Here is a 21,576-nt window from a genome sequence, read left to right as displayed (position 1 = left end):
CCACTGTGTGTGTGTGTGTGTGTGTGTGTGTGTGTGTGTGTATACACCAACATGTTCTTTATCCATTCATCTGTCAATGGACATCTGGGCTCTTTCCATAGTTTGGCTATTGGGGACATTACTGCTATAAACATTGGGGTGCAGGTGCCCCTACGGATCACTACAATTGTATCCTTGGGGTAAATACCCAGTAGTGCAACTGCTAGGTCGTAGTGTAGCTCTATTTTCAACTTTTTGAGGAACCTCCATACTGTTTTCCAGAGTAGCTGCACCAGCCTGCATTCCCACCAACAGTGTAGGAGGGCTCCCCTTTCTCTGCATCCTTGCCAACATCTGTCGTTTCCTGACTTGTTAATTTTAGCCATTCTGACTGGTGTGAGGTGGTATCTCATTGTGGTTTTAATTTGTATTTCCCTGATGCCGAGTGATGTTGAAATGAAATCTTACCATTTGCAATGACATGGATGGAACTAGAGGGTATTATGCTAAGGGAAATAAGTCAATCACAGAAAGACAATTATCATATGATCCCACTGTTATGTGGAATTTGAGAAACAAGGCAGAGGATCAGAGCAGAAGAGAGGAAAAAATTAAACAAGAAGAAACCAGAGAGGGAGACAAACCACAGAAGACTCTTAATCTCAGGAAACAAACTGAGGGCTGCTGGAGTGGAGGGGGGTGGGAGGGATGGGGTGGCTGGGGGATGGACATTGGAGAGGGTATGTGTTGTGGTGAGCACTGTGTATTGTATAAGACTGATGAATCACAGACCTGTACCTCTGAAACAAATAATACATGTTAATAATAATAAAAAGAAAGGCAAACCAAGAAAAAATAAAATAAAAATGCTTTTTGTGTGGCCAAGCATCATACAAAATACTGAAAACAAAACAAAATAAAACAAAAACACAGAATTTCATATTTTGTTTAATTTCACTTTAATTTCAATTAATTTAAACTTAAAGAGTCATATGTGACTAGTAACTGTTGTATTACCATAGCTCTAGCCACCAAGGAGCATCAAAATAATAATTAATTTAAGATGATATAAAGTTCCTAATATATATATAACAATATAGTAAACTTCTAAACATTTTCATTTCATACGGCATATGGCTTTAATTATATTTTGCTACAGTAATTTTATTATATCTATCTTGAGCCATACATGTAGAAACCTAGAAAATGTTAGGTGTGAAAATAAAAACAACTTGACAATAAGTCTGTAACACAGACTTTCCACTTTAGTACAAATGGCTATCCTGATTTTCCTCTTAATTAGAAATCAACTGGTCTTAAAAATGTGTCAGAATTTAAATATTTTTTTATATTTCTTTTTCATTCATATGTTTGTTCTCTTAACTCAAAGTAAAATTTTTGCCCAATTTCAACAAAATTACTTCCCAGCATGCAATGAAAATTTTTGGTTTGTTTTAAAAACCAGTAGACACTTTTCCTCCCCAATGCTAACCACCTTTGTGTTAAGAGGTATGAATATTATACTGTAAATCACAGTTCTTAGCCTATTAATAAACTAGAAAATTCACAACAGAAAGGCATCTCAAAAAGGTCATTTAGTTTATATCCTCATCCCAGACAGGATTATGTTGTATGTTAATTGCCCCTAGAAGTATCTGTCTTATCTTCTTCTTCCCCTTTCCTTCAGGCAGAATTAATCTGTGTGATCTTAAAGTATTTTACGTGATAAATACCCTTCTCACACAGCACTGACTATACTAGGTCATGGCAGTTTCAAAACTGTCTCTGCTCTAGACCTTGAAATTCTCAAGGGCAAGGGAGACCTCAGAGGGGTACTGTGGCACTGAAACAGAACCATCCAGAAGCAGCACAAAGGAATTTGCTCTTGAGAGCAGAGAAGCAGAAAAGGAGTAATGTAATCATAGCTCACTAATCCCACATTTCTGTCCAGGGCTGGCCTTGGCTACAATCTGCTTTAATTCAATTCATCCTGTAATTCATTTTTGGGTACACTTCTATTTAAAATTTTTTGAATTATAAGATCATATGCAAATTAATGAATAAATGAGATAATAAATTTAACCATATGATAGATTAACCCTAAATAAAGCTTTTAAATCCCTTTGGTTAACATTATACAGTTTGCTGAACACAGTATTCTGTTTCTGGTAAGATTATCTAATAACTGCAACCTCTGTACAACCCTGTTTTTTAAAATAATTTGTATAAAGTCAATTAGGTATTATATAAATACCACCCACATCCTTAAAAGAGAAAGAGACATGAGCAGGTGAAGAACCACTTTTAAAGTTGTGAAAAGATGTCATTTTTTAAAATTCACTTTGAATGACATACTTTTAGAATTTAACTGCTGTCAAAATGACAACTCATTAGTTATCTGAATTCCTAATTTTGTTTCAGCTTGCAGACCAACTCTGTATTTTATGTAAGGCACCAGCTAATCTTGGGACACTAGGTAACTATAATAGCAGGGGATACCAGAGGTGTAGGCAGAACCCAGGGAGAGTCAATATCCTGGTAAGAATACCCAAGAGAAGAATCAATACCAGCATCCATTCACCACCATTTAATACACCTACTCACCTATTAATTCCACCCAATTATCCAATTAAGACCCCTTCAGGGTTAATTAGGGACTAAATGAAACTGTGGCCTTCTCCATTCATATTCTGTAAAATATTATGTGCCTATTGCCTGAGGCAACGGGACAGAAAAGAGAAACACACAAAGTTATACGACTGCTTTCTCATTAACCAAATACTACATTGGTATTCAAAGCAATCACCTTTTACATGGGTTTTTCAATGTAACTTTGGCTTTAAAAAGCTGCCGTTCCAGAAAGGACTGTGAATTTCCACAGCAATTCCAAACTTTAAAGTACTATTTCTCAAAGTGTGGTCTTAGTCTACCTGCATCAAAATCTGAGGAGTTCTGAAAAGTGCAGATTCCTAGGTTCCCAACCCCCCCCCCCCGACACAGACTCTGAGGAGGGGAGCCCAGGCATGTGTATTTTTAGCAAACATTCTCCCACATGATTTGGGGGCATGCTAAAGTTTGAGAGTCACTACCTAAGAACAAGCTATTCCTAGAACACGTGGTATATGCATTAAGAAGCATTAGACATATGGATATAGCCCATACTTCCAAGATACAGTCCCTAGATCAGAGAGCAGTGGCATCAACTGGGAGCTTGTTTGAAATGCAGAATCTCAGGCCCAACTCGGCCCAGCTGAATCAGAATGTGCATTTTAGCAAGCTCCCCAGGTGACTGATACTTACTTTAAAGCTTGAGCTGTACTGGTCTAAAGCAGTTATTCTTGCATAAAGATGTCCTGGGGCACCTTATATCGGTAAAAGGCAAAGTATATTAAGAATACCGTGGTAAACACCTGAAATATGCTTTATAGTAAAATAGGCAAAGCCAAGGCCCTGCTGAAATGCAGAGGAAAAATTCTGAATATCTTTTGCTGAATTTTATTTTTTTTATTTTTTTTAAGATTTTATTTATTTATTTATTTGACAGAGACAGACAGCCAGCAAGAGAGGGAACACAAGGAGGGGGAGTGGGAGAGGGAGAAACAGGCTCCTAGCGGAGGAGCCTGATGTGGGGCTCGATCCCAGGGATCCAGGATCACGCCCTGAGCCGAAGGCAGATGCTTAACAACTGGGCCACCCAGCGGCCGCTCTTTTGCTGAATTTTAAAACGTGCATGATAATACCATTTCCCATTCTACTCCACCAAGCACTGTACTCATCAGAGAAGACAGAAGTCATTCAAAATACAACTGAGAACAGACAAAAGCTGAAAAATGAAAAAGAGAGGTTTTATAAACAGCAATGGTTTGTGAGTTGCTTTGGCCCCCAACTGAAGACTCGCTGAGAATATAAAGAATAACCAAGACCTTATTCATTTAATTTAGCACATTCTAAAACTTGTCTTCCCATATATGAGTGTACCTGAGGTTGGGACATAGTTTCTTACATAATAAAAAGACTTGCTGGAAAAAATACAAAACAAAATGTTAAGAGATAGTCCTCCTTGAATCTTTCTGCTTTTTATTTATTTTTTTAAACAAAGTGGGGAACAAATCAGAGAGAGGACTATAGTCCACAAGGATACACCTGAAAACTAGATAGGCAAAACGGGAGGTCGTGAGCATATATATATGTAAATACTATGCTTCCTGGAAAAATATCATGCTGTCTTATAAATAATACTTTACATAGAAATGACAACTTATTTTCTTAATTACAGAAGCATATTAAATTAGTTATAAAATTTATTGCTAGTTAATGACAGTATTACCACTCAACTATGGCAGTACTAGCTACATATTCAGCTTATTTATAAAATTTACTATGCAGGTTTGATATAAATACTTTTTAAAAATCTCTTTGGAGACCTGATCTCTAAGCACTCACTTGAGCACCAACTGATCTCCAAGCACTTTCTGGAAATCCTGTTAATGCGGATACAATAAGCTTCATGTACAATTAAGGAAATCTCACTATCCTCTTGAAAAAATATAATTTTGTTATTATCATGCATTATGTCAGGGTTCCTGCTGCATACAATAATAACTGATTATACATCAGCTTTAAATATGAAATATGTATCATGGCTTATGACAATATTGGCAGAGGAAAAAAATGTTCCCACATGTCCAGTACCTCTCCCCAATGCAGTACTTAAGAACTGAGTTTGAAAACAACACTACAGAAAGCAAAGACTAGAAAATTATGTGAAATAGCTATCACTTATTTGTTGACTTTGAATCAACACCAAACTCAAAACTTACTCTACTTGCTTTTCCACTTTCTACGCTAGAAATGAGTTAAGATATACAATGCTTACGACCACTGCTGAGCAGTCCTAAGTGTTAGATAACGTAACACTCAAATGATGATATGTAAACATCAAAACAATGGCTACAACCAAGAAAATAACTCCAGGGTGCTCAGAAGAACAGTGGAGGTTATTTGCTTATAAAGAGCATAATTTTAGCTTGCAATGCTATATATGTTCATATATTCCAATAGTCTGGCTGCCATTCAAACATACAGATCAGCTGCAGAGGTTTGCGGGAAAAGCCTACCCAGTAATAACTTTTGTACCTCAATCGTACCCAAAATGGTACTTTATTTATAATCATATGGCAGAGGTCATATGCATAGTACTGATATCTCAGCACACCCAGTTCTGCTCCGAGGACTGTGGTACTCAAAGCAGTACCACCCTCAGATCCAGGAAGAAGGGGACACTGCCGCAGACTCTGTTTCAGAGAATCCTAGCTATCACAAACATTCCAAGTTAAATCTATTGAAGAGCAAGTGGATGCCTTTGGCCACTTTTTTTTTTTTTTTTACAACTAATAACTTTAATGAGGCCACTAAATACAAAGTGAATCTACCAAAAACACATGGAGTTTAACAAACAACCGGAAAATAAATAACTAAAAATTTTTAACTTATACTAGGAACAATAAACACATATTTTTTTTAACTTTTGGATGGTCTTTATTTTTTTTATTATGTTATGTTAGTCACCATACAGGACATCATTAGTTTTTGATGCAGTGTTCCATGATTCACTGTTTTGCATATAACACCCAGTGCTCCATGCAACACATGCTGTCCTTAATACCCATCACTGGCCTAGCCCAATCCCCCACCCCCCTCCCCTCCGAAACCCTCGTGGCTCAGTGGGTTAAGCCTTTTGCCACTTGGATTTGGTGCTAAGACCAACGTAGTGTGACCTATGACCCTGAAAATCTCACAAGCAACACTCTTCAAGCCCAGGGAAACGCTTCTCCACATCTCTTGCCCTTTCCCCTCAAAATAAGCGTCAGGATGCCCTGAAGGGTTGTGGGCCGCTGTTGAGGGCACAGAGAGGTACTGCTTTGGCGCTTCAGGAGGATTTGAACAATGAAAGAACTTAGGTAAGAGAGAAGACAAATTAATTAACTTGTCAAATCCTTCCTCTCAGACAGCACAAATGCAATAAATCCCCACTTAACTAAGTATCATTTCCCAAGAGTGCCAAGGTCCATTTTCTTGCTTCATGTTTTAATTTGTGCTTCTGCAGGTACTCACAAATTAACATGGTATTTGCAGGAGTTGCACATAGGAGCTGAAGAGTATTTTACAACAGTCAGGAATTCATAAATCTCTTGTGTTTTGTCTTTTATATCAGTGGGTAATTCTGTAAACATTAGAAGAAAAATAACTTAAAAATAATTATAGTTCAAAGAATTTCTTACATTTGCCTTAATTTGTATTTTATTAAAATATACTCAAATTTTTTTCTAAGATTTATTTGAGAGAGAGAGAGAGAACAAGCAGAGGGAGTGGCAGGCAGAGAGAAAGAGGGAGAAGCCGACTCCCCACTCAACGGAGAGCCCGACAAGGGGCTCGATCCCAGGACCCTGAGATCATGACCCGAGCTGAAGGCAGATGTTTAACCGACTGAGCCAGCCAGGTGCCCCAAAGTATTCAAATTTTGATGAAATATCTGAAATATTCTATCAGTAAATTGCTCTAAAATGTATTATTAAAATCTTATTCACAAAAATGAATTAAAATAAAACTAAGCATAATCAACTAATTGTTAGAGTACTTAATAGTTTTAAATTTAAACTCAGAATACTGAAGATTAGAAAATTGTTACAGGTGAGATCCATTCTTACAGAGGAAACTGAGAACTTTGTTTAAAAGTTTGTTTTACAAAGTATCACAAATGCATGAAAAAGTTAGAATTAACACTGAGCTTTCCAAGGTCACCCTGCTAATCTTTGCTGGACCCAAAACCAGAATTCTCATCTCCTGACCCCCAGTCTAGTGTTCTTTTTATTTCAATTTAGGAAGCTTTATAAAGTTCATCTTACATGGGATATTTAGATTTATACTTGTAATTTTTTGACCTGTAGATAATTCAAACACAGCAGGAAGAAAATGGCTAAAGACTTGATCTGCCTAAAGTCCTTGCTTGGTATCCTTTCAAACTCAAACCCTCCAAAAGTAGACAGGATCATCATTTGTACCTTAATTGTTGGCCCTTAACTGTCTGATACCCAGCACTGCAAGCTTTCAAAAAAATGTATCATGCCTTTGGCATTTTAACAAAAAGAGGTGTTCAAAGCAAGCGTAAGTCCAAGATATTATTGTTAACTACCTTAAAAACACAGTCACAATGTCTGACGAGACATAGAGTAATTGTGAAAGACAATCCAATCATTCAACAGATGGGGAAAAAAATGCAGGGTGGGAATCCTGAATAATGCAGCACGTTGCTATGTCACGGGTCTCTAGAGCACCTAAAAGTTTATCAGAAACGAAGAATCTCTGGCATCACCTCAGACCCAATAAATCTGAACCTACAATTTAACAAGATCTCCACATGATCTGTATCCACATTAAACTTTAAACACCAATGGACTGGCAGGTTCATCACACCTGCTTATACACGACAAGAACTACATCATTTAAAGAGTTATCAATTATTACATGTTGTACTCCTAGACACTCAGTGTAATTTCCTTTACTTATCACAAGATGACAGATATTATTTTCCCTGTCTTACAGATGATAGAATTAGAGGTTAAGTAACATGGTCATGGTCAAAAGCTAATAAGCAGTAGATCCCAAACACAAACTCCTGTTATTTCCTATTATACATCGCCTCTCTATCCAACAGCCTCGAGAAACAAGAAGCACTTGTAACTGTTATTTGTCAATGTCAGAAAGATTTTAAGAGACACTAAGAAGGGAGTAAAGCAGCAGTATCTTGACATTTTCTGTGGGATTCTCTTTGGTTATCAATGTGTTTCTATTATACTGGGTTTTATGGGAAGGGGTAGATACGGAAGGTTTTAAAAGAGTGACAATCTAGTTGAAGAAATAGAACTTGCTCACATAAAGTAACAGGACAGTCAATTAAAAATTAAAATATAAAAATTAAAATATCAGGGTGCCTCAGTAACTCAGTCAGGTAAGCGTCTGCCTTCGGCTCAGGTCACGATCCAGAGTCCTGGGATCAAGCCCCAAGTCAGGCTCCCTGCTCAGCAGGGAGCCTGCTTCTCCCTCTCCCTCTGCCCCTCCCCCTACTTGTGCTTTCTCTCTCTCTCTCTCTAAAATAAATAAAAAATCTTAAAAAAAATTAAAGTATCAACAAATACAAAATGATACTTCATAAACCAAATTCATAATTTCCAAGAAAGGTATTAAATAAATTTATTCACTTTACTGTAACATGTATTAGCTACCTAACATATGATAAGATGACCTTAGGCACTGAGGATCTAATTTAAAAAAAAAAACAAAACTCTGAGGTTAGAGACTACAAGAGAGAGCACTAATGTTTAAGTATAAAACAAAAAGAAAGCATTACGGATCTGTATACACGAAATGCCACATGAACAGTTAATTCCATCATGTCTCATAAAGAAGAAACGGGCTCAAAGAAGGTCTAGAAATAGTATTGCCTTTGAGAAATGACAGATTTGGATTCCATGGACATTCTTTTTCTCATCTATAAAACAAGGGAGTTAAGAGATCAGTAATCTCCAAAAACCTATCATATTCTATGCATGAGCCTCAGGGGATGAATGCCTGCAGGACTGCAACCTGCTTCAATGAGAGGACCTGGGCCGGTGTGTGTGCGAGTGCGTGTGTGTGCGCGCGTAAAAAAGATTTTGTTGGCTTTATGAGAAAGTTTGAAAACTTTAAGTATTCTATCATCATGTAATTATGTATAACAAACTATGCTGACCTCAAGACATGTCTGGCCTGCCAGAAAACTATCTCTATTAACTGCTAAGGCATCTCTGAGGTAAAAGCTCATCCCAAAGAAATAAAAGGCCATACGTGCTATAGAAAGGGAAAACACTGTCAGGGGCATCTTGCCCTCTGGATGCCCTTGAGCCTACACCGTTTCTACCTCCCAGTTCTAACTGGGACTTGCCCCAGAGCTCTGGACAGCAGATGCTATAACAAAACAAGAGAACAAGAAGCTGCCTGGAAAATCTCTGAGACACTTGGAGCGTAAGACAGGGAAGATTTAGGATCTATGTAGTACATTCTAACAAATCTACTTTTTGAGGGGTGGGAAGAGCTGGATTTTTGCTAAGATCCTACAGAATGCAGTGTGCTTCTGCAGAACTCCAGAGAAAGCAATACAGACCTTCCATAGGAGGGTTGACAGAGAGCAAGAGACATCAAATGGCAGTGACCTCCCAGGAAGCGGAGGTGAACATCACCCAACTGCTGTGGCTGCAAAAGCATGAGAGCCAAGCAGGAGAGAAAGGAAGGTAGATGGGACTAACTCGTTCTTGAGTATACAAGCAATGGGGAGAACAGCGATAGGGAAGAACCAGAAAAATACCAAAAACCATTTGAATACCCCTGTACCATGATTTTGCGCCTGTTATGGTTAGGAAACACAATTTGGGGACTGGCAGGTAATAGAGGGAATAGCATTGTTGGAAAATGTAACAAGGAGCCACGACTGGCCAACTTTGTTCATTTTACTTCATTTTTTGGAGGCAGTAAATTTTCTAGTATTATTTCCATTGCAGGGAGTTCAATTCTCAGCACGTCTTTGAAAATCATGAAAAACTACTTGTCTGCAATTATTTGAAAAGATTCCATAGAGTGAAACAAACAACATGAATGGGCTCTCCTGACTTCATGACAAAAATCCGAGATCAGGCCAAATCCTCTTTAATGTAGCTATTATATTTTTTCTTTCCCCATCATAATTCCTAATTAGACTTACAACATTTTCATCACCCATCTGAAATGGATCTTTGAGGGTTTTATGTTTATTATCAATAAACTAAATGCAAGACCTTGGACAAACATTTAAGACAAATTAATGTCACAGAAGTCAAGAAATATCAACCTCCATTTTCAATTCAACTAAATATTATTCTGGAAATGGTCCTGGACAACACTGTTCTTGATGCTGAGTTTTTCAACATCACCTAATGGGCTAGCTCATGGCTCATTTCATACGAAGAAAGTTAAAAGTCCATTTAAACAGAGTGTAGATTTTCACAAACGCTGAACTGCTCAAACAGCTCTCTTGGAAATTAAATTAACACAGCCCATTTGATTTTCAACATGTTCACATTTTAGTCATGCCTATTTCTTAGCAACCAAGCAAAAACTCAATCTCAAGGTAAGTTATAGATTCCTTCTAGAGATCGAAAAAAAATTTTAAATGCTTTGTCTTAATAACATTCTGGCCAGGGGTGAGGAAAGAAGGTAAAAATATACCACATATGAAAAAGGGCTAATATTCATACTATATAATGAACTCTTGACAAACTGATAAGAAACAATCTGACTGAAATTGAAAGTACAAAGACATTTAGTAATATAATGTGCAACAGTTCTTTAACTCAAAGTTTATTATAAGGTGGCCATACCTCTTTGACTTGTTTCTAGATATTTATTACTTAAGATATCATGAAATTATTTTTACTATATAAGAAAATGTAACCTAAAATGCTGCTCCATGGTTTGACCTCAAAGGTGTGGCAACATTTCACTGCATTCAGAATTGTTTTCACTTCCTAATGCTTGTCAAAAGTATCCTTACGTGTTGGGGCGCCTGGGTGGCTCAGCCGTTAAGCATCTGTCTTTGGCTCGGGTCATGATCCCAGGGTCCTGGGATTGAGCCCCACATTGGGCTGCCTGCTTGGCGGGAAGCCTGCTTCTCCCTCTCATACTCCCCTTGCTTGTGTTCCCTCTCTCGCTGTCTCTGTCAAATAAATAAATAAAATCTTAAAAAAATAAAAAATTAAAACCTCCCTTTTAAAAAAAAAGTATCCTTACGTGTTGCCAACTGAAGATAATGACTAGAATTTAAATTTGTGACGCACAAACTTCGTTAATAAAAGGAGAGTGACGTGTAATTTTCTCCTTCTCATTTAAAATATTCCATGCAGAAAAGAGTTAATGTAGCAAGCCAGAGACTGCTATCCTCGGAAAGGCCTACTTGCAAGGTTGGCCATTTGTTGGCATTGAGAACTTGAATTTTGGTAGGATTTCCATCACTCTCTAACTGGTGAGTGTGACCTACTGTACCTCAACTCTGTGCACAAACAGTGCAGTTTATTTCTCACAGTTCTGGAGGCTGGAAACTCCAAGATCAAGCTGCTGGCCAATTCAATTTCTGGTGAGAGCTCTCTCCCTGGCTTGCAGATGGCTGACGTCTTGCTGTGTCCTCACATGAGAAAGAGAGAAAACACTCTGGTATCTCTTCCTCTTCTTATAAGAGTATCAGCCCTATCATATTAGGGTACCACCCTTATGACCCCATTTAACCTTCAGCACTGCCTCACAGCCTATCTCCAAATACAGTCACATTGAGTGTTAGAAATTCAACATATGAATGGGGGGGGGCTTTCGGAGGTGGACCACAAACACTAGTCCATAATAGTCTCCTATCTGGTCTCTACCTCCCGAAATAAATCCTGCAATCTGCAGCCAGATTAAGTTTCCTAGGAGACTGTAATCATTATGAGTCTCCATGGCTCAAAGTCTACCAAGAAGTCTCCAAAATCTACAGCATACAGAACAAGTACTTTAACCTGGTTACCACAGAGTCTGTACCTAACACCTGAATGGGATCTGCTTTAGAGATCAAGAAATCAGAGCAATTTATGTCAGCACTTCGTTCCGATGTGGGTATGTTCAAGTCCTCTAAAAAATATAATTGCCTAGTATCAAATTCTAATACCCACTTTTCTAAGATTTTGTCTAATTTAGCAAAATTTTTCATATATAAAGAAATTATCACTTTCCTAAATAAATTACTCCTGAACAGGTACACTGAGTATTTGATAGGAAGCTGAATATTTTTACCTTCCTTCCCTATGAGAGAAGGTGAGTGTTGTCTTGATATCACCTTTCATCTCCAGTTTGAGTCACATCATAGGCTTACAATAATTTTTTTTTTTTTTTAGATTTTATTTATTCACTCGACAGAGATAGAGATAGCCAGCGAGAGACGGAACACAGGCAGGGGGAGTGGGAGAGGAAGAAGCAGGCTCATAGTGGAGGAGCCTGACGTGGGGCTCGATCCCACAACGCCGGGATCACGCCCTGAGCCAAAGGCAGACGCTCAACCGCTGTGCCACCCAGGCGCCCCTACAATAAATTTTTTAATTGAACTAGGAAGAATATTAACTCTCCAAGACAACTAATATATCATTAATGTAATAATCACATTCAATTAAAAAGGAGTTTCAGCAAGAAGACAGGTAAGTGCTAATATGACTGAATTTAAACACACACAGACACACACACACAAAATACAACAAGAATAGAAATTTAAAATCCTAGAAGATCCTTCCCAAAGAAACCCAGGCAAAGTGGCTGAAACGCTCTTGTATTGAATCAGTATCAATACATCCGGATATTTTTTTCTAAATATCTGCTATGTATAAGCCACTGTACTAATTAGTTCAGGGGATACAAAAAAGCTTAATACACAGTGTCAGCCCTCTTAACTCTTGCCTAAGAAAATGAGACAAATGTCCAGGCAAAATCCAACTTTTGAGACTAATTAACTTGGCAAGGGCACAATGCCCATGAAGTCATGGATTTAATCTACTTATGTTAATTGGTGTGCTCTGTCCTCTAAATGCTGCATTTTAGAATGCCCCTGAATTCAAGGAGGGCCAACCATTACAACATGGATGTAAAACTAAAAATCCATCATTACTTCTAGAAAATTAGTTCGATATCACCATCTTTGTTTATAAAAGGTAACACTACCATGTACTTTGCTGATACAAATAAGTTTAAACAGATTGTACATGCGTAAATTTATTTATTTATTTATTTATTAACTGAGCTTTGACACATCAGAAAGAAAGACTGCCTTTCTTAAGTCTGGAAATTCAGAATCATTTTCTGGTTCATACTAGAGAGGTGAGAAGAAGGTGGATCAATACAGGAAATGGGACCTACTCTGTGAGATGGGGTGATGCTAAGCCAGGACATTTAGGTAGGTACCTGCCAAATGTGGCAGTGGTCCCGTGCAACTGGTAAGAGAATGAAGGTGGGCCATGTCTGCAGAGAAGAATGATCAAATGAGAGAGCTGTACTCTAACAGAGTGGTGGGAAAACAATTAGGTTCTGACTCACACTGACACAATCAGGGTCTTAAAACTGATTCATTTGGAACTTAAAAGTGGGGCCAGAGAACTTCCAGTGAGGGATTCCTTCTGCAGAGCCTCCAAGATCCAGCCTCTCCCCAGGGCAGAGACACTTTCAGCAAAATTTAATACAATGATTCTCAATCTTCTGAGCACAGAGAGAAATTACCTGCAGCCCTGTCAAAAACTCAGGTTCCTGGGGCACCTTGGTATCTCAGGCGGTTGAGCGTCCAACTCTTGATTTCGACTCAGGTCATGATCTCAGGGTCCTGAGATGGAGCCTACTTGGGATTCTCTCTCTCCCTCTTCCTCTGCCCCTCCCCCCATTCATGTGCACACACTCTCTCTCTCTCAAAACAAAACAAAACAACTTGGGTTCCAGAGACCCACATTCCAGGTATTCTGATTTAATTGGGACTCCTCAATTCTAATAAACACTGCCAGTGAATATGATGTAAACTGTCCAGACTTACTTCTTAGAAATGCTGGGTCAGTGACTTGGAAAAATTAATTCACATCAGAGAAAAGACCTGTTTTACTAGAAAGCAGTAAAAATAGCTCTGCTAAAAAGATACAGGCAGGGGTGCCTGGGTGGCTCAATCAGTTAAGCACCTGCCTTCCGCTCAGATCATGATCCCAGGGTCCTGGGATCGAGTCCTGCATCAGCTCCCTGCTCTGTGGGGAGCCTGCTTCTCCCTCCTCTCTGCTCCTGCTCTCTCTCGCTATCTCTGTCTCTGTCTCTCTCTCTCAAATAAATAAATAAAATCTTAAAAGAAAAAAAAAAAAGAAAGAAAGATACAGCCAGCAACATGAAACTTTATCTTATTTGGTAACCAAAATAATATCCCACATCACCAATGTTTTCCTATACAATTATATATACACGCAAAGATATGAGCCTATTATTTACCTGACATTCAGCAATTTATGAGAAGCTGTTCAACAGTCACAGCTGTATTTTTCTCATTTCAGATAAAAAGACATGAGCATAAACACACGCGAGAATGTGTTTGGTACAGTTACCCCAAGTAAGGATGCTCTGTTCTTAGCTTTTGTGTAAAACACTTTGCTGATAGCATCTAGAAATTTAGGAGAAAGAAAACATAAATTCTTAGAAGTATTCAAGCAAAGCCCCCAAATAATTAGCAGTGTAATCTACTCAAAAGCAGAAATATTCCCCTCTTTTTTAGTATAATATGCATCCGTAAAGCCAAGATAGTCAGTGTTGCTACAAATACTTATTATACACTTATCCTATGTGGTGTATTATTTTGGATGATAGGAATACAGTGGTGAATGTAACAAAGTCCCTGCCCCCCCCCCACAGAACTTAAGGTTCTAGAAGATTTTTGGAATGATTTCATACATATATATGTCTGTGTCTATTCTTTCTCCTCTTTTTAAATTTTTTTCTTTAGCTTCTTTAGAGTAATAATGTCCAATATCAGCCTAAAGAGCTAACCACTACTTGAAACCCACTGATAAATTCACTGATATTTACATAAAATATCTGTCCACTCCATCATATGGAACTTAAGATTTCACATTTGTTTAAAATACAATTAGATAGTGACTGTGTTTTATGCTATAACACTGCAAGACTAAAAAAATCAGTGTACAATGTGACTCCATCATTAAGATCAAACAGGATGAATCCTTATTTAGAAAAAAAAAACACTTTAAATTTGGGCAATTTTGTCAATTATACCTCGATAAAGCTGGAAAAAATTGTAAAATTAGATTATTAGTAAAAGATGATTTCTATTTGCACTTTAATATTCTAAGGTGATTTTTCTGTCAATATGGCTTAGAGAAACATGAAATAAACCATTATTAGAAGCTTTGCTAAACCACACACACAGGCAGAATTATTTAACCAAAATCAGCCTACCTGCACTTATTTTTTTTGTGTGTAAAACTCTTTTCCAGAATTTTAGCATAAGTCATTAGGAACCCTTCATGATAACTAAAGAGATGACCTTCATAGTACCTCTCATGTACAGAAAAAGAATTCTAAAATTTCTATTCACTTATCATTATTCACATATATCAAGTCTGTGTAACCATCAGATTATAGAAACACAAAGAAACTTTTAAAATACAACGTATTATAGAGAAGTACAATAAAGGCAAAAATTGATCTTAAATCACAAAGTATTTCAGATACAAAAATACTAAAATAACCTCCTTACAATACATCCCATATATGACTGTTACATGCCTAGAAAGCAGAACTCATGACCAAAAAGGTCTCTTCCAACCCTAAGGTGCCATGATTTTATAATACTCCTAAAACGTTCAAGTTTTCCTATGTAGGGGAAATGTGCCAATTTTAGTCACGATCCTCATCAATTCTCTAACTTTACAAATCTCTATAGCAATCCTTTATTGGTTTCCCAATGCCCTGTGAAAGAGGAGTGGGTACTTTGATATACATGTCAGTATAATGTTAAATGCCAAATAGTAGGGGAAAGGGGGAAGCAGCATACATTGGAGTGGAAAGGACATGGTTTTGGTATCAGACAAAACTGGAATCAACTTGTAGAGATGCCACCACTCTGCGGATGTGACATGAAGTAGGGATTTGAATTCTGATGCTCAGTTTCCTCAGCTGTGAAATGAAGTTACTAAAAGGGATAAAATAATACACATGAAGACATTTTCACAGTGCTTATCATACAGCACTTGTGTTATGTTATCTCTCCTCCCACTCTAGACAATTTTATTCTCTGTGCTACCAAAGACCTAAGAACCATGACTAAGTGAACCAGCCCCACAATACTTTCAGCATCCCCTGCCCAGGTCTCTTTTTGACTAGGCTCAAAGATAAACCAAGGTAGCTATTAAAAGTTCAGTATTAATATCTACTCCTTGAGAAACTGTGGACCACCAAAAAGAAAACAAATGACTAGAGAGAAGACAAAGTTTAAGCTAAGAAAGTATGAATTTCAGAGATGGTAAGTTTGATGCTTCATGTAGTAAAATTCTAGACAAATGGCTTATAATACTTAAAAAACAAAGATGTTCCACACTGCCCATCCCTTAGAAGAAATGGTAAAAGTCTGGCTATGTGTATATTTGTGTAGGTACACATGCACTTACAGGGTTTTAGATCAAGAAAGCCCAAGATAAAGTATATTTAATTTATTCAGGACTGACAAGAATGACTCCAGCTGATGTCCGTAATATTTATCAGGATCTTCTTATGACAGGTGATTTATATTCATTATCTCATAGAGCCCCACAAAGCAGGTACAATTATTAGAAAACCAAGTCAAAGAGGTTGGGTAACATGCCCAGTATTACACAGATAACAAGAGACAGGAGAAACAATTAAAATCCAAATCAGTTTGACTCTGGAATGCAGGCTGAACAACTACACTTCATTTTCTTTAGGAAACATCTCATGAAATGATTTGAAGTGACTGAAAATAAGGGGGGGGGGACAAAACTAGATATTAACACTAGATAAAATGGGAACCAGATATTAGGTAGAGCTAGAGACAGATATACAGCCATATTCAAAATGTGCTAATTAAATAAAGCAAAATCCATTGGAAGGAGCCTTTTGCTAAGTTCTGTTCTTGGTTACGGCTGACTTGAAAGACAACAGAGAGGGTAAGCTTTTCAAATCTATAACATGATTCAAAAAGATCACATAAAACTAGAAGGAAGGGCTACTAAGTGAGATTAAATTTTATAGGGATGACTGTAAAACCCTGCAATATAAGGTTCAAGAAATTGATTTTCCAAGTTCAGAATAGAAAAGGTCTGGTTGAAAAATTGTTCAAAAACAACAGGCTTGAAAAAGTCCATTACAAAGTGAGGGTAACACTGCTGTTCTAACAGGTAAGCCTATCTGAGACGGCACTAATGGAAGCACACTGTCTAGACACAGCAACTGCGAGTCTCATTGTACCATGCAAGCTCAGACTAAGCCAGAGAATACTATGTCTAAGTCCAACAATTACCCTAAAGGTATAAATTTTGTGTCTTCCTTTTTAATAGTGGCCTTACTGACATCATAGTCCAAAGAGCTCCATCTCACCTATAATTAAGAAGCCTCTACCTTCCTATTTACAGAGAGAACATTAAGAGGTCAGAAGTCCATCATGATAGGGATTTGAAAAGTGCCAAAGCCCAAGCATGTTGCTGACTAGTGGACCAACCAAGATGATGGGACATTTGAAAACCAAAGTAAATGGAGAAGTAGCCTCTCATCTCCATGCCCTCTCTATCCCATAACCATTTAATTTTCTTCGTGGCATTTATTAAAATTCAGAATTATCTTATTTTTTACTTGTCACTGTCTAAATTTGAAATACTTTTTGTTTACAGCTATTTTGACATAAGCCTTATGAAAAAAGAGAGCTAACCACTCATATTTACCACCATATTCCAAGTATTTCAAATAGTGACTTGTACCTAAGAGGTGCTCAATAAGTATTTACTGAATGAACCAAATGAGCAAAGTGTGGGGAAGTAAAGATGCTTAATCTGGGAAAAGAAGGAAGATATAAAAGCAATTTTCAAATATCAGAAGAGTCGTGTCAAAAAGGAAGATAACTTATTTTTGTTTTTCTCCTGAGAGATGACATAGGATCAAAATGGTGGACATTTCAACAAAGAAGAATTGGATTCACAGTTAGGAAGAATCTTCTAAGTCACAGAGCTGTGTAACCACTGAAGAGGCCACCTTACTAGTTATGAAAGGATTCTTAAGGGTAAAGGCTGTGTCCACAAATTATCAGCTAACCTAAAACTCCTATGACTCAAAGTACATTAGGAATATAATAAAATTACGGGTGCCTAGCTGACTCAGCTGGAAGAGCAAGCAACTCTTGATCTCAGGGTCATGAGTTCGAGCCCCACGCTGGGTGTAGAGATTCTTTAAATAAATAAATAAATATTTTTTTAAAAGAATATGATAAAACTATACATGAAGACTGAAACAAGTGATCAAAGTGGTTACTCAGAAAAGGTATCTTAAAAGGCAATAGAAAGAATCAGTACCAAAAAAAAAAAAAAAGAATCAGTACAAACTGGATTTTGAAATGAGAAGAGAAGGAGAAGAAAAAAGGTCCTGGTAGTCTTTTTCAATGAGCATTTATTAATTTAAAAATATAACTTAAAAAAATAAATTTCTAAAAATGAACATTAGTTAAATACACAGAGTGGCAAGCTGGAAATCCAGGAACATACTGGTACGAGTGAAATTAATAAGAAAACAAAATAAAAATGGTCAGTTGAAGTTGGCAATAATGAATTCCCCATGTAACTCTTTGGGTTTCAGTTTTTTTGAGAAATCCAGAATAGGAAGGCTAGATACATTTGACTGAAGAAGGTACAAGGCCAGATTGAGAGAGCTCCATTTCAGATCATTAGTAAAAGGATGGTAGTTCAATCCCTGAGAATGGATGAGCTTTCTGTGGAAATATTCAAAGAGAACAATAAATTAGGGATGGGGAGAGCATCAAAAAATTGTATGTCTGTAAGGATCATTTTTAAATGTCATCCAATCATTCATTTGTCCTTGGGCAGAACTGCACTTAAATAAAAACTGCAAAGGTCATTATCTTTCATCTTCTTAAAAATCTCCACTGAAAGGCATTCTTAAAAATCCCCTGAAAAATTTATTCCAAATGTTAAAGATATATGTATTAAAATCTTTCTATATTTTATATGTAGTTTTGGAATACAAATGATAAAATTTCTTATAGCACATGGTATCAAATAGTCAAATATTAAATTATATTTGATTTGCTAAATGGATAAGCAGAAGGACTTACACAGTTCTTTCTTGGCCTTTTAAGAATGTATAATTCAATATATAGTATAAGCTTAGAAAAAAAACATTTTTTAGACAAGTCCAAAATTATCTATTTGTATTACATCAAATCAAGTACTTCTCACACAGTGAAAAAAGGTTTCTGCCCTGATGTTCTAAAATAAACAGTTATCTTTCTGCATCAACTTAAATAGGATATCATAAGTCATGAAATTTAAATTATGAAGATTTAGTTGTTTCTTTTCCAAATTGTGATTTGTTGTTGTTATTACTAATTCTCTTCTCAACCTTACACAATCATAAACAACGTTAAAATAAATATAAAAATTAGCGTAAAATTGGGTTCTATAAGTTGTATAGCACCTTTATAATTTAGCCATTTGGAAGTCTGGAATCTACAAAATTCATAAATATTTCACAATTAGTAATCAAGAGGAAAAAGAGACAAATGTTAAATATTCTTATATAACTGAAACTGTTTAGAAGAAATCATCATAAGTGGTAAAGTATTTCAGATGAAAGGTCTACTGCTGTAAAAATAACAAGTCTAACCTCATCAGAAAGTTCTATGTTCAAAGTTAGTTATATGAGCATGAAAAGCACTGAATAACTCCCTCTGGTATATACTCTAAGAAACTGTATCCCACCAAGAGCCTAAAAAACTTACGCTATACATATATTCTAGCAAATGTCAACATAACACAATGTATAGAAAAGAGTTAATATAGCAGGCCTGATACTGCTTATCCACGGAACTGCCCTGGCCCTTGGTTGGCTTCTGGGAATGTGGCTGATAAATAGTTTCCCACCATGATATAAAATTTTCCCTAAATGACCACGCCTGGACTGTTTGTGCAAACAATATGTTTTATGCTAAATATCTGCCTTTTCTCTGGAAGTCTGAAATTTTGGTTGGCACAAGGCCGAGGGTACCTACATGACCAGTCTCCAATAAAATCCTAGAGCACTGAATCTCTAATGAGCTTCACTGATATGCGATAATTTGTACATGTTGTCACAACTCACTGGAGGAATGAAGTATGTGCCATGACTCCACTGGGAGAAAACTCACAAATGCTTCTGTCTGGTCCCCTCTGCTAGTTTTACTTTGTATTCTTTTGCTGTAATAAATCTTATGAGTCCTTCTGACAAATCACCAAACCTGGGAGTAGTTTTGGGGACCCATGACCAATATAGTTTGAGACTGTTTGATTTTTAAACATTAATTATCTGGAGTTACACATTAAAAATGTTCATCACATTTGCAGATGGCAAAAGTTTAATGAATATATTGGAAGATACAATGAAGCTTTTAAAAAGGCTGGAACAACTGAGCCAACTCTTAACAAGATAAAATTTAAAGGAGATAAAGATAAAATTGTGCTTAAAAAACCCCACAAGCTAGTGTACATGTAGGAAGAAGGAACATATAATTAAGCAGGTGGGAAAAAGACTTAAGGTTTTATTGGAAATAAACTCAATATGTTAAGTGATGAAATATAACTACCAAAGGTACCTAATTTGTTTCTGTGCTGAATAAATAGCAGTATGTTATATAAATGAAAGAAGAATGATAACCCCATTCTCTTTTGTTAATGGTCATATCACATACAGAACATTAAATTCAGCACCATTTAGAGAAGGATATATTAGAGCACATTCAGGGAAAAGCTGGTGATGAGCTTCAAAATAGTATTTTATGAGTAGCAAATGGTTCAAGAGTAAGAGAAGACTTTTCTAAGAAACAACAGTTCTACGAATAGATACAGAAGGTTCTCGAGGAAACTAGAAAATTTAAATCTTTTTTTTTTTTTAAAGAAGAGGACAAATAGTCTCTATTCTTTTTTTTTTTTTTTAAAGATTTTATTTATTTATTCGACAGAGATAGAGACAGCCAGCGAGAGAGGGAACACAAGCAGGGGGAGTGGGAGAGGAAGAAGCAGGCTCATAGCAGAGGAGCCTGATGTTGGGGCTCGATCCCACAATGCCGGGATCACGCCCTGAGCCGAAGGCAGACGCTCAACCGCTGTGCCACCCAGGCGCCCCTAAATCTTTTTTTAAAAAAGATTTTTATTTATTTATTTGAAAGAGGGTGTGTGTGCACGTGCACGAGTACAAGTGTGGGGGGGGAGGGGCAAAGGGAGAGGGAGAAGCAGACTCCCCACTGAGCAGGGAGCCCAACCCGGGGCTTGATCCAAGGTCTCCAGGACTATGACCCGAGCTGAAGGCAGACACTTAACTGAATGAGCCACCAAGGTGCCTCTAATTCTTTCTATATAATCGTGATAGGAAGAAATCAGAGAGACATTCATTTCAGCTGAATATAAATAAAAGTTATCCCAAATCCAAAGCTACCTCAAAATGCATTCGCCCTCCTTAAAAACACATATTCAAAGCCTGTAAGTCTACTGAATGCAGACTGTGGAAGGAAAAATTAAATTAAAGTGGGTGCCTATATTAAATGATACCTGTATTAAATAATCTTCCAACTCTTATACTCTTTTCCATAGCTTCCCTATTTACACTATCATAGAAAGGCAGAGAGGAAAAAGGATTTGAAGTAATCTTCAGTCCAACCACACAACTGAGTTGGGCAGGAAAAGAGGAGACATCGAAAAATAC

The 21,576-nt window shown here is 37.0% G+C and overlaps 1 protein-coding gene across 7 annotated transcripts in view; it reads right to left on the bottom strand.

The window, feature by feature from the left end:
- RABGAP1L (RAB GTPase activating protein 1 like) overlaps positions 1 to 21,576 on the bottom strand; it is a 741,419-nt gene that overhangs the window by 444,651 nt on the left and 275,192 nt on the right. The window contains exon 14 of one of the 7 annotated variants that reach the window (XM_034667698.1): positions 5,695 to 6,202. The exons of the other annotated variants lie outside the window; for them this stretch is intronic. Within the exon in view, the coding sequence (XP_034523589.1) occupies positions 6,185 to 6,202 (18 nt within the window). The 3' untranslated portion in view covers positions 5,695 to 6,184. Of the gene's footprint in view, positions 1 to 5,694; positions 6,203 to 21,576 lie in introns of those variants that run through there. 7 annotated transcript variants of the gene reach the window in all.

The sequence above is a fragment of the Ailuropoda melanoleuca genome, chromosome 8 (genome assembly GCF_002007445.2).
Source record: "Ailuropoda melanoleuca isolate Jingjing chromosome 8, ASM200744v2, whole genome shotgun sequence".
In the NCBI taxonomy this organism is placed as follows: domain Eukaryota; kingdom Metazoa; phylum Chordata; class Mammalia; order Carnivora; family Ursidae; genus Ailuropoda; species Ailuropoda melanoleuca.
This window is presented reverse-complemented; position numbering and strand designations above follow the sequence as displayed.